The 14330-nt window shown below is 43.9% G+C and overlaps 1 protein-coding gene across 1 annotated transcript in view; it reads left to right on the top strand.

Moving 5' to 3' along the window:
* Positions 1–5895: 5895 nt before the first annotated feature.
* Positions 5896–14330, top strand: part of LOC308673902 (cytochrome P450 3A24-like) — a gene marked incomplete at its 5' end in the record, with an annotated part of 12419 nt that continues 3984 nt past the window's right edge. The window contains 11 exons of the mRNA XM_081337948.1: positions 5896–6176; positions 6670–6831; positions 7329–7400; positions 7925–8018; positions 8450–8502; positions 9525–9624; positions 10624–10737; positions 10970–11058; positions 11299–11447; positions 12418–12545; positions 12960–13038. Of these exons, the coding sequence (XP_081194074.1) occupies positions 5896–6176; positions 6670–6831; positions 7329–7400; positions 7925–8018; positions 8450–8502; positions 9525–9624; positions 10624–10737; positions 10970–11058; positions 11299–11447; positions 12418–12545; positions 12960–13038 (1321 nt within the window). The remainder of the gene's footprint in view (positions 6177–6669; positions 6832–7328; positions 7401–7924; positions 8019–8449; positions 8503–9524; positions 9625–10623; positions 10738–10969; positions 11059–11298; positions 11448–12417; positions 12546–12959; positions 13039–14330) is intronic.

The following is a 14330-nucleotide window of genomic DNA, read 5'->3' on the forward strand; positions in this document are numbered from 1 at the left end:
CGCCAAACTGCCGACCTTCTGATCGACACGCTCAGCGTCCTAACCCAATTCCCCGCAGGGTGGCAATTGCTAATCCTTTCAGCGAAATCAAAAGAAAGGACTTGGGCTTAATTGCTGTGAGGTTACATCATGCTGTCTGCTTAAAGCAAGCCTCCTGGGCCCTTCCTTAATTGGAAGCTGCGTTCACGGTAAGGCAGGTCACCTTCCCTGATTGACCACAGATTCTACAAGGCAAATTGTTGCTTCTCCCGAGTTCGAAGGCTTGACTCAAGGGCAGCCCGGAGAGATGAAACATAAACCAGAATAGGCAGGTGCAAAAATGCAGGGGACAGCCCAGTTTCATGCATTACCTTATCAGGTGTAGTAAGCCAGTTTGCTGTAGTGGTGAAGGTGCTGGCCTAGAAACCAGGAGACGGTGAGTTCTAGTCCGGGCATGAAAGTTGGCTGGGTCACTTTGGGCCCATTTAACTTTTTAAGAGTTCTCCAAAGTTTCTCTCTACGTATGAATCCTGCTTGGTTGAGCCCCAGTCTGTAAAATAACAGGACATGAGTCACGGGACAAAATGAGCAGACTTCTCATTTTGATTTTTACCTTCAGAACGAAGGAAACCAAGTAAAACAAAGAAAAGAGGAGGAGGAGGAGGAGGAGGAGGAGGAGGAGGAGGAGGAGGAAGGAGAAAGAGAAGATGGTAGAGGAGATGGAGATAGAGATGGTGGTAGAGAAGGACAAGGAACGATGGTGGAGAAGGAGAAGGAGAAGATGGTGGAGAAGGAGAAGGCATGATGGTGGAGGAGAAGGACAAGGAATTGTGGTGGAGGAGGAAGAGAAGGAGAAGGAGAAAGAGAAGATGGTAGAGGAGTCAGAGATAGAGATGGTGGTAGAGAAGGACAAGGAACGATGGTGGAGAAGGAGAAGGAGAAGATGGTGGAGGAGGAGAAGGCATGGTGGTGGAGGAGAAGGACAAGGAATTGTGGTGGAGGAGGAAGAGAAGGAGAAGGAGAAAGAGAAGATGGTAGAGGAGTCAGAGATAGAGATGGTGGTAGAGAAGGACAAGGAACGATGGTGGAGAAGGAGAAGGAAAAGATGGTGGAGGAGGAGAAGGCATGATGGTGGAGGAGAAGGACAAAGAATTGTGGTGGAGGAGGAAGAGAAGGAGAAGGAGAAAGAGAAGATGGTAGAGGAGATAGAGATGGTGGTAGAGAAGGACAAGGAACGATGGTGGAGAAGGAGGAGGAGGAGATGGTGGAGGAGGAGAAGGCATGATGGTGGAGGAGAAGGACAAGGAACTGTGGTGGAGGAGGAAGAGAAGGAGAAGGAGAAAGAGAAAGAATGGTGGAGGAGGAGAAAGAGAAAGAGAACGGGATGTCAACGAAGTTAGCATCCAAGAGGAACTGGACCTACAATCACCCCTTTCGTGAGACACCATATTTTAGGCAGCAGAACCGTTCAGGCCCAGGAAAATTTCCTTGGCAAGGAGGCTATCCCGCTGCATGCAAATCACGGCTTGGGAAGCAGGTGAGTGTGCGCGCCGATGATTAAATAGCCCATTTATCATTGTTTGACATTCAGGGTCTGCAGCCCTGTGCTCAGCCTTTTATGATCTACGCTCATAATCTGCATTAACTATTCTGGGGAAAATGACAATTTAAAATAGCTTACTGACTGCAGCGCTGGCCTAGTTTTACATCCAGACTTTTTCTTTAAAAAAAAAAAGACCCTGGCACCAAGCCACACAAATATGGAACACAAACATTTTATTTAAAAAAAACACCCAAAAAACAAGTGGAGAGTATTAAATTTAATCTCACAGGTGCTCAGTTAGAATCCAACATCCTTGTTCAAAACCCCCTAAAACTGCTGCTACTAATGGGAGGGATCTTCAGTTTGAGATTAAACGTGTCTGGCGGGAGATCCCCTGATCCTAGCAGGAAAGCCAGTGGGATCTTCGAGAATGTGATCGCATAGAGCAAACTGGGAGTCACAGCCGTCCAATCCAATGTCGCTTGCAAAGGAACATCTCGCCCGAATTTGCAAATTTGCACCAATGCACTTGCCATGGGACTTTAAAACTAATCGCTGTGTATGGAAACTCAGCATTATAAATGTTTTGAAGGAAAATCCAGAACATTTCTGTCTCAAAAGTTCTACAATAACATTAATTTACTCAGTTTATGGTAAGCAGAGGTAAAGGAATACAACAGACAAAAGAAGGTGTTTTTTTTAATTTAAATGACTATATTCATTTGAGAGGGCATAATTTTAATGCTTATTTTAATATTAATTTAGTGCTTTCTTTTTTTTAGGAAAAAGGGCCCCTCGGGCAGCAAGGAAGAAAATTAAAATACATAATAAAACTACATTATTTAAAATCAGGGCTAGCCTATCCCATTTGGCACTCTTCATTCGGATGCACGGTATAATCTCTTGCATGAGGAAGTCATACTGGGGTGAAAATTAATGTTTTGGTAAAGTTTAATTGGAGCCATTTTAGCCTCTTGTATATCTCTTCAAGCTTGAGCATCAAAGCCAAAACAGTTCACCATTCATTTTTTCCGTCCCATCAAATATCATGTTTCCTGCCTTAAAAGTGATGACAGATTTTTACTCCTGGTATCCCAAACGATGTCCTTTATGATAGCCAGGTCATAACGTTTTTTTTTAATTGAGTCTTTTTATTGCTTTTAAAAGAGGGACCAAAGAGAAACAGGGAGGTGGGGGGGCGTGAAACCACAAAGATAAAAGTATCCCCGTTTTAAAAGGTTTTATATCTCCGCATAAGATGAAACTGATCTTTGTTGGTGATGCTCACACAGACACAGCTCTCTTATCAAACGAATCTGTTGGGCATTAAAGCTTTGTTGCAGTTTTTCCAGAAGAAGTACAACGTTCAAGACTTTTCCTTGGAGCTTCGTCTCTCTTTTCCAGCTGGCTCTGCTGAGAATCTACACAGGCAGAAAGAGAGAAGCCTGAAGGTGGTGCTCAAGGCCTCACACATGTTAACGGTAAAGATACTAAACTGGTGAAGGCTTCCCAACCTCCAGCTGTGCCTGACTCCAGGGGGCGGGGCTTATCCCTGTTTCTTAGCCAAGGGAGCCAGCCTTGTCCAAACACTTCCCCGGCTCATTAACGTCCACAATTAAGATAATAGCCTGTGCCTAAGGCTTACCCAGGACTTTGCTAAGCCGTGGGAAAGGGACTGTGAAAGAGGAAGAAAGAAAGAAAGAAAGAAAGAAAGAAAGAAAGAAAGAAAGAAAGAAAGAAAGAAAGAAAGAAAGAAAGAAAGAAAGAAAGAAAGAAAGGAAGGAAGGAAGGAAGGAAGGAAGGAAGGAAGGAAGGAAGGAAGGAAGGAAGGAAGGAAGGAATTGAATTGAATTTATTAAATTTAGAAGGAAGGAAGGAAGGAAGGAAGGAAGGAAGGAAGGAAGGAAGGAAGGAAGGAAGGAAGGAAGGAAGGAATTGAATTGAATTTATTAAATTTAGAAGGAAGGAAGGAAGGAAGGAAGGAAGGAAGGAAGGAAGGAAGGAAGGAATTGAATTGAATTTATTAAATTTAGAAGGAAGGAAGGAAGGAAGGAAGGAAGGAAGGAAGGAAGGAAGGAAGGAAGGAAGGAAGGAAGGAATTGAATTGAATTTATTAAATTTAGAAGGAAGGAAGGAAGGAAGGAAGGAAGGAAGGAAGGAATTGAATTGAATTGAATTTATTAAATTTATAAGGAAGGAAGGAAGGAAAGAAAAGAGAAAGAAAGAAAGAAAGAAAGAAAGAAAGAAAGAAAGAAAGAAAGAAAGAAAGAAAGAAAGAAAGAAAGAAAGAAAGAAAGAAAGAAAGAAAGAAAGAAATTTGGTAAGTGTGGAAGAAAGCCACGACCCAGGAGGAAAACCCAACAATGAGGATCTATAAGGAGCTTCGGTCAAGAAGCAGAATCCTACTCAGAAAAGCCTGCTTGTCCTAAAGCAAAGCAACCGTGGTCAACGAACTGCAGAGTATGGTTGTAAGTGAAACGTCTTCAAAGAAAAAAAAAAACCAGGAAAATCCATTTGCCTATTGAAAAGTCACCATTGGGTCTTACTAGGAACCTGTTCCTACTCAATATAACTTTGACCCTCACTTTTGGATAGGTAATCAGGTCATCCATTTGCTTTTCAAAGATGAAGTTGGGATGCAGCCTTAGCTGGATTCAGTTCTGGCCTCCTTGGCCCAAATTATTGAAATGTCCCGCTCTCGGCTCATACCAAAGCTCTAAGGCACCCACGATGGTAATAGCAACAGACCTTAGACTTTACAGCCCTCTCTAAGTGGTTTACAGAGTCGGCCTGTTGTCCCCAACAATCTGGGTCCTCATTTTGCCAACTTTGGAAGGATTGGAAGGCTAAGTCAACGTTCAGCCGGTCAGGATCGAACTGCTGGCAGTGGGCAGAGTCAGCCTGCAATACTGCATTCTAACCTCTATGCCACCACGGCTCATTGGTATTGGTAATAATCTTGGTATAACAATATTGGTAAAACGGGGACTTTTCTGTAACTGTAGTTCTCAATCCAGGCATTTCCATACAGTTTTTTTTTTCCAGTGCACCTCTAACCATGGTCTAAAGGGAGCCTAAGTTTATGAAAGCGCTCTTAACGTGACAGTGCATAATTCACAGCATCTTCCCTGGTGGAATCGCCCTGGCAGTTAGTAAAAGGGGTCTGGAATCTTTGACTGAGGAGTTTTTAATGACGAGGGGATCCAGAGTGGCCAAGGCTGGCTGCCGGCCATCAAAATTTCAGAGAAAAAAGGCAAGAAGAGAAATCAATCAATCATTCTTTGGTTATGAATGGCTGTTCAGTATTCTTTCTCATCCCCAGCAAATCCGTAGGAAATTGTGTGGAAGATCCATCACTGCAGAACAGATTGTCCAAAATAGATCATCCCAACTGTCTAATTTGCGTAATTTATAAAGGGTGCAGAATATTTTTATTTATGTATTTATTTTTATTTTAATTCCATTTATATCCCGCCCTTCTCCGAAGACTCAGGGCGGCTTACAAGCTTAGCAGTAGCCTTCATTCTATGTATATGCCTGCTTATTATTATTATTACATATTTATTATTATTATTATTATTACATATTATTATTATTACATATTTTTATTATTATTTTTTTCCTATTGAGCCTTGGGAATGAACACCCATGGCGATAAGAAGGCTGTTTTGGTGTCTACGGAACAAAAAATAAGCTAATGCAGCGTTCTTCTTCTTCTTCTTCTTCTTCTTCTTCTTCTTCTTCTTCTTCTTCTTCTTCTTCTTCTTCTTCTTCTTCTTGCGCGAGATTCCTAGAAATGTTGAGTAAAAACAAAGAGGCCCTCTTGTTCAAAATTTCTTACACTGTCACAGAAATGCGAAGATTAAAAAAAAACAGGCGTCATTTGGATACCTTGCAAGTATCTGACATGTTCTTTTTTAAATAGTCGTTGCATTGGAACTTACAATTAAAAAGATAAAAAGTAATACAAACTGAAGTGAATAAATGAATGAACAATAAAAAGGAAACGTGCAGAAGAGGGGAAAAATAGAAAGAAAAATCAAAAAGAAAAGAAAGGGAAAAAAAAGAAAAAGAAATGCTGTATGTAAGTGGACAGATAGTGCCCAAGGAGAATGACCCCAATCAGTGGAGGAAGGGATCATCCTAAACCAGGACATAGCTGGCTGAGGAATTCTGGGAGCTGAAGTCCACAAGTCTTAAAGTGGCCAAGGTTGCAGACCCCTGTCCCAAACCACCCTTCCGAGGAGATCCCCCTCCCTCTGCTTCGCAAGCTGCTTCCCACCAAGCCAGATGTTGGGAACTCCAGCAGTGGGGAAGGCGCAAAGCGTGGGAAACTCTGCTACAAGCACAGGCAACCGGAATCTAGCTCCTAGATGGAAGACCTGACTCTCCAGCAGCCACGTTGGGAGAGTGAAACTGGGTCGGGAGAAACATCTGGGACCTTCCGGGATGAGAAGAGAAGCACAAGCACCGAGGGCTGCATTGCTCAGATGGGGTGCAAAGGAGGGGGGCACCTGCTTGGGTGCAAGGAGATCCCAGGAAGGGGGAAAAGACCTGAGGCCTCCCTCAAGCTGGGGGCTAACGGAGTCCAAACGTGCCTGAGCTGGTGGTCAAACAAGACAGCAGATGAAATAGGAGGAGAACGAAAAGGAATGTAATGAGAAACTTCCTGACAGTTAGAACAATTAACCAGTGGAACAACCTGCCTCCAGAAGCGGTGAATGCTCCAACACTGGAGGTTTTTAAGAAGAGACTGGACAGCCATTTGCCTGAAATGGTATAAGGTTTCCTGCCTGAGCAGGGGGTTGGACTAGATGACCTCCAAGGTCCCTTCCAACTTTATTATTATTATTATTATTATTATGGTGGAGGAGAAGGTGGAGGAGAAGGAGGGGAAGGAGAAGGAGAAGGTGGAGGGGAAGGACAAGGTGGAAGACGAGGTGAAAGAGAAGGGACAAGAGCGACCCTCTCCATCTTTTAGGACTACGTATCCCAGGGCTGGCCGGACATTCCCGGGCTTCTAATCCTAACTTGGAGCGGCCTCAGGTGGACTTGGCTCCTTCCCGAGGACAGTTACATAACGTTGGCAAACAACCCCCACAAGCCCGGAGAACGAACTTTCCACCCTGTTCCGACACCCGAACTAGAGCTAGTAGTCGCTGCAGCTATAAAAACCCCGGGAACTTGCAGAAGCCGCCGAGCTCGCCCCGGGGGTCCGCCGAAGAAGCGCTGGCCATGGGCGAGCCGGTCCTGGGCTGGGCGCTGGGAAGCTGGGCGCTGCTCCTGCTGCTCCTGGCCCTGGGGCTGCTGTAGGTGGGGGCTGCCCGAGGCCGGGGGGGGGGTTGGAGGGGGAAACGGGGGGGGGGAAGCCCCTCCCGGAGTTGCAGGGTGAGATTGGGGCTTTGGGTGGCGGAAACGCGGGAGGTGGAGCCGGTTATTGGGTCGAAGTTCTGTGAACTTGTGACTTGAGTTGATTTTAGTTTCTCTTTCCCTGATAATTTATCTTCTCTTCTCTTCTCTTCTCTTCTCTTCTCTTCTCTTCTCTTCTCTTCTCTTCTCTTCTCTTCTCTTCTCTTCTCTTCTCTTCTCCTCTCCTCTCCTCTCCTCTCCTCTCCTCTCCTCTCCTCTCCTCTCCTCTCCTCTCCTCTCCTCTTCTCTTCTCTTCTCTTCTCTTCTCTTCTCCTCTCCTCTTCTCTCTTCCCCTTTCCTTTCTTCTCCTCTTGTCTTCTTTTATCTCCTCTGTTCTTCTCTCTTCTCCGTTCCTCTCTTCTCTTCTCCATGCTTCGCTCCGCTTCTCTCCCCTCACTTCGTCTTCCTGGCATTGTCCCGTTGCTCTGCTCCAAGCGACTTGGAGCTGCTGCGTGGAAGAGAACTGGAGGTGAAAAACCACAGGAATTAACACTGCGGTTAATTGTGGTGGTGGCACAATCCAAGCGGATCCGCCCTATCGATGGCTATCAATGCCATTCTCACTATGTCAACCTTAGTAGCAAGACTAGAGCAGGAAATCAAGGCTAGATTTACTTTTACGGAGTTTGTTATAGTAACAGGTCATTGTCTTATTGTGCTGCACAGCCTCCTCCTCCTCCTCCTCCTCTCCTCCTCCTCCTCCTCCTCCTCCTCCTCCTTATTGAGCAGTGAATTAGGGAGTGTCTGCTTGAGCAACTTCCTTTCTCCTGTTTCTGGACTTAAAAAAAAAGTTTCAGCCCCTTTTACCTGGGAAAGCGCTTCTGCGCACCTTGGTCAAAGTCATCTTCCCCATTCTCTGCATCTAGGACATCTTTGCTGTCCTCCCAAGGTGGGGTTGATGGACCTTCTGACCTTCTCCACCTGCCAAGCCTTCTTTCTTGGGAACCCAGTGACATTATCCTGCTGACATTCTTTCTTCCCCCCCCCCCCCAGTTATGGGATCTGGCCGTATAATTTCTTCAAGAAGTTGGGAATTCCTGGCCCAAGACCGCTGCCTTTTATTGGAAGTTTCCACAAATATCGGCACGTGAGTATATTGTCCTGCTTCACATCCCAGTAACCTGTAGACAAACCCGATGGTGAAAAGGGATTGTGGTCTCCCCCCACCTCCCAAGGGGGACCTTGTGACTTGTGTCACTTCTTCTTGGCCTCCTCAGAAGAAGAGCCGAGAGAATAAAGGCTACTGGAGTACAGGTAGCCCTCAGCTTATGACCCTTCTTTGCAGTCGTAAGTTGAGGACTACCACTACAGCCATCTGACTTTCTTTGCACTTCTGTTAGAATCTCTTGGTCTTCATTCTGAAACTATTGTCCCTGTGTCGGTCTAACCATATCATCCATGGGGATTCAAGGCTTACTAGTTGAAGGACTTTTAATGGCTGTTTATACTCTTCCACTCTCTGTTGAAGAAAGGATTGCACTGCCTTGTTTTCACTCGCGTCCCTCTTTAATTTGACAGGGTGTTCTGCAGTTTGACCAGATATGCTTTGAGAGATACGGCAAACTCTGGGGGTGAGTCACCTGTCAGAATGTCACCTTTATAAGGGAAGGTGCATTTAATCGGTCTGCATGATATAATTTACTTTTGCTGTCCGAGCAGAGCTATAGCTTGGACAGCCTCTCTGTAATTACTGAGATTCTCGTCCTTATTTCCTCCCCTCCTCAAACCCTTAAGGGGTAGACAATTGTGTAGAATCACATTTGCAACAAACACATCCCTTTTGATAGCTGTTCTGTACCAGCCTGCTACCGGCCCTGCAGAAAAGGCAACCCCTTTACAAACGGCAAGAGGCTGGAATAACGTCTGCCAAATTTATTACTACAAAAAACAAACAAGACACGAACCAAGATACCGGAGCTTTGAAACACTATCTGAGCGGTTGCTTTCAGCAAACCAGCCCTCCCCACACATTCCCTTTATAAAGAGTTCAGGGCGTGGCTTCTCTCTGCCTCCTTCCGAGAAGCCCCACAGCCTTCCTCTGTTTACTCCTACTTGACTGCCTCCTGCATCGGGCGTCCTTGAACAGGGCCAGCTGTGGGTCATCTTCATCCACACTGTCAGGCTCACACAGCTGGGTCTCCATGGTGACCAAGTGGGAGGGGCCTGCCTGAGGGCTCTCATCAGCAAGATCTTCAACCCCCTCAGCAAGGTCTTCAACACCCCCCTCCTCCTCTGAGTCGTCCGACCCAACTGCCGAACCCACAGGCTGACCCTGAATCACAACACTAGCAATAAAGGAGAACATCCGTAGCTCAGGGGTAAAATGAGGGGTCCTTGGTGCTCTCTGAGCTTGCTTGTTTTCTTGCAGGTGTTTCATGACCCAAACTAGGTAACTTCAACTAGTACTACAAGAAAACAACCCCGCTCAGAGAGTACCAAAGACCTCCCCCCCCATCCCTTTTGAGCTGAAAACTAGAATTCAGGACAACGTTCTCTACTTGACTGTCTGCTCAGCTGGAAAATAGGAAGCCTTGATCCTGTCTCTTTATAAAGATAAACCCTACATTTCAAAACATCTTTTTTTGACAATCAGACTGTTTGAAGGCCGGCAACCTGTGATGGCCATTCTGGATCCTGCCCTCATTAAAACTGTCCTGGTCAAAGAATTCCATACTTATTTCACCAATCACCGGGTAGGTATCCAAACGTGAGGCTGTTAGAACTTCACTGGGGCTGAGAAATAGAAGCCCAATAAGGGACCTTGGAAGAGCAAGTCTAGTGTTGTGGTTTATGGGGGGGGCTGGCAATGGGGAGACCTGGGTCCCTCGATCCTGGAAGCCTCCCAAGTGACTTTGGGCCAGTCACTCTTTCTCAACCCAAACTCATGAAGTTGTGAAAGAGATTGGAGGTGGAACAATATGCCGTCTTGAGTTCAGAGAGATAGCTAAGTAGTTATGTAAGTAGATAGATAGATAGATAGATAGATAGATAGATAGATAGATAGATAGATAGACAGACAGACAGAATGATATGATAGAGATGATAGATAGATAGATAGATAGATAGATAGATAGATAGATAGATAGATAGACAGACTGATATGATAGAGTAGATAGATAGATGATAGATAGATAGATAGATAGATAGATAGATAGATAGATAGATAGATAGATAGATAGATAGACAGACTGATATGATAGAGTAGATAGATAGATGATAGATAGATAGATAGATAGATAGATAGATAGATAGATAGATAGATAGATAGATAGATAGATAGATAGATAGATAGATAGATAGATAGATAGATAGATATGGATAGATAGATATGGATAGATAGATAGATAGATAGATAGATAGATAGATAGATAGATAGACTGATATGATAGATAGAGATAGATAGATAGATAGATAGAGATAGATAGATAGATGATAGATAGATAGATAGATAGATAGATAGATAGATAGATAGATAGAGATAGAGATAGATAGATAGATAGATAGATAGATAGATAGATAGATAGATAGATAGATAGATAGATAGATAGATAGATAGATAGATAGATAGATAGGAGACATGAGAGAGATGACACACTTAGCTAATAGAAGAGCAAATTGAAAGGACTGAGAAGAACAGCATGAAACTTTTCTGCTTTTCTGCTTTCATTTTCTTTATATTTCCCATGATTCAGGATTTTGCTTTGAATGGCGATCTGGACGCAGCCTTATTCTTCGTTGTCAATGAACAGTGGAAGAGGATTCGTAATGCCTGGTCTCCCAGTTTCACCAGTGGGAGGCTGAAGGAGGTAAGCGATGTGGGTTGGATGCCTTTCAGACTTCTCAGCGATTCGTGCCCGCCATTAAACATCATCAGTGGTTGTTTCTAAGCATGAGAAGATTCACACAGAAGAAAGTAACCCAGGTTGAAGTTGCTTCACACCGAGTGGTTTGCCAATGGCTATCTGAACCGTCTTGTTGGTTTCAGTCTATAAATGGTCAAAGTGTCTACTGCATGTCATACCTTGGTCTTCCTCTCAGATGCTGCCCATCATCAACCATTATAATGAAATCTTGGTAAAGAACCTTCAGAAGAAAGTGGAGGATGATGAAGTGATAGATATGAGGCTGTAAGTAGTATCTATGAGAATTTGGTGGAGAGTTTCCCTTTTCTAGCAGAAATTTACAAAAGGAGAGTTCGTAACCCAAGCATATAAAAATGATGTTGGACCTGAGGGTTTGTAATTTCCATAATACGTGAAATCTCTCGTGCAACTATTAAAGGATTCCTGAAATGACCAATTGAATATATCAGAAGGTTGCTTCTAGTGGTCGAACCTCCACGCTATGCTTCTCCTTCTTCCCTCCAGGATCTTTTCAGCCTACAGTTTGGATGTGGTAAGCAGCACTTCATTCGGTGTCAATGTTGACTCCCTCAACCATCCCGACGATCCTGTTGTTGTGAACGTCAAGAAGTTCCTCAAATTTAGATTCCTCGATCCTATTTTAATCTTAGCTGGTAAGATATCTTTGTAGGCCCCAGAGGTGGACATCTCTGCTCTGCATCTCGGTTGCTTGCTGGAAAGGCACTCATTCTAGGCTGCACTTCATGCTTGATTCCAATGATATCTGAGTAAAATTCCTGTGTTTCCCGCATGTCTTGCACTTTTCATCTTTCCATAAAAATTAGTTGAGAGGAGAAAAGAATAATCAGGCTGAGTGTTTCATGGCTGAGAAAAAATTGTTTTGCCACTAATTGTTCAGCACCTGAGATCCTTCACTAGAACTTTAGACCTTCTTTCCCTAAACTAGCATTACCCTAAAGTCTTCATTGGCTATCATCCCAACCTGTGTTGGTTGGTAAATAATGGGAAAAGTACGGTAGAAGAAAACTTTTGCAATAGCTATTCAAGCTTTAGCTTTATTAAATTTCTAGTTTAACGAAGAGAAGGACGAGGGGTGACACGACAGCAGTGTTCCAATATCTCAGGGGCTGCCCCAAAGAAGAGGGAGTCAAGCTATTCTCCAAAGCTCCTGAAGGCAGGACAAGAAGCAACGGATGGAAACTAGTCATGGAGAGAAGCAACCTAGAACTAAGGAGAAATTTCTTGACATGGAGAACAATTAACCAGATGTGGGTGTTCCATCGTTGGAGGCTTGGACAGCCATTTGTCTGGAATGGTATAGGGTTTCCTGCCTAAGTAAGGGGTTGGACTAGATTAGAAGGCCTTCAAGGTCCCTCCCAACTCTATCATCATCATCATCGTTGTTGTTGTTGTTGTTGTTGTTGTTTTACTCAATCAATTTTAGGCTGCCTCGATCAGTATTGCAACTCTCTCACAATAGACCTCCAACTTTGCTAGAGTCTTTCTCCTAAAACAAGGAAACAAACAAAAAAAGCTAATGGGAGCTTGCTGCTGTGTCTTTCTCACTGTGTTGCAGCAGGCCAATGACCTGGTTTTTTTCCCCCTCCCCCACCCTTCCCCCAGTTCTTTTCCCATTTCTTACTCCAGTGCTGGAAAAGCTCAACTTTAGTATGTTTCCCAAGTCTTCGATAAACTTCCTCTTTGATGTCTTCAAAAAAATCAAAGCTGATCGACAAAAGGAGAATCGCACGGTCAGTCTAGACTATTTCTCTCATTCTTGCTCTTGTTCTGTGGCCTTGGCGAGCTGGATTTTATGGCTGTCCGTGCATGTTACAGAACTGACCAGTGAGTTTCAAACACCTTCTAATAACGGAGAATATTTGTAGCTCAGGGTGGACAAGTGGGATCCTTGGTTCTCTCTGAACTTGGCGGTTTTCTTGCAGACCTTTCATGACCCAACAAGGTAACATCATCAGTGCTATGATGATGGAACCTCACTCCCGTCTAGCCCTGATGATGTTACCTAGTTTGGGTGGGCAAGGAAACATCTGCAAGAAAAACAAGCACCTCAAATACCTTTGAAGTCTACAATGGGCCATCGGAGCCACCAGTGCTAGTTGTATCTCCTTAATGACAGTTTTTCATCTCTTTGCCTGCCATTTCAGAAGCGGGTTGATTTTCTGCAGCTCATGGTGGACTCTCAAGCTGCAGCCAACACCTCCGGGGAGGCAAATTCAGAGAAAGGTAAAGTTACAGATCTCGCTTTTGGGGAAAAAACAACACACACACAAGGTTGCTTGGGGCATATTGATGTGCATGGATGAACTCAAAATAAATATTAGCAAATTATGCAGAAGCCACAAGGCACTGGGAGAAAGGATGAATGAAATATGTTGTAGGTCGGATGCTATGCACAAAGGCCAGCTTTACTGAAATGGGATCAGAATGTTCAGTGCTTTTTTTGTAAAAGAAAAAGGTGCCGGAACTCACACATGTCAACCCGCCTTGCCTACCCTACAAGGTTCCATCCAAAAAAGGTGCCGGAACTCCATTCTGACCGTTCTATGAGAAAAAAAGCCCTGAGAATGTTGATTACAGAGAAGGCTGTGCCTGAAAGATAAGGAGATAGGCGACAATAGATGGACGAGACACCTACATCATCCCTTCGACTGATTATCACCTTGAATTTGCAGCTTACCTGTCTACGTTAGGTCACTACAATGCAGAAGGAGTTCAACTTTAAATTCAAACCTCTTTTAAGTTCTCTTGCTCTTCACACATGCCTCCTAGAACAGAGTCCCAAGGAGATTAAAAAATGCTTCTCTTTTAAATTGGTCACCCTTCCAATATAACGTTATATGCTCCTTGGTGGAGCAGTGGGCTAATGCCTCCTTAAGTAACACCAGCTGCCTGCAATTAGTGCAGGTTCGCATCCCACCAGGCTCAAGGTTGACTCAGCCTTCCATCCTTCCGAGGTAGGTAAAATGAGGACCCAGATTGTTGGGGGCAATTAAGCTGACTTTGTAATAATGCCGCTTGGGGTGTGTGTGAAAGCCCTAATAAGCAGGCATATACATAGAATGAAGGCTACTGCTAAGCTTGTAAGCCGCCCTGAGTCTTCGGAGAAGGGCGGGATATAAATGGAATAAAAATAAATAAATAAATAAATAAAAACTATAACTAATCTTGTCTACGGTTTATTAACCTTAGCGTCAGTTTCAAACTTTGAATTTTTTTTTTCTGGCAAAATATAGTTTCCTTTAGCCGAAGTGAGTTTGAAAGGAAAGATAGAAGACAAAGAGAGGATTCCAAAGACTTTGTTTAAGTTTAATGTTGATTAAAATTACATCTTTATCTGCTCTTCCTACACTGTGTTAATATTCAAACTCTCCCACAATTTGATAGATGTGTTCATTTGATCAAACTAGTGTTTGGCATTTTAGTTTTCCCTGCAGCTACAAATACAGCTGCTGACATTCTTCGTATGATGAGAGAGAGAGAGAAATCTGTTTAAAACCATTGATCAAATCAGATCC

The sequence above is a fragment of the Vipera berus genome (assembly GCF_964194415.1).
Source record: "Vipera berus genome assembly, chromosome: 13".
NCBI lineage: Eukaryota > Metazoa > Chordata > Lepidosauria > Squamata > Viperidae > Vipera > Vipera berus.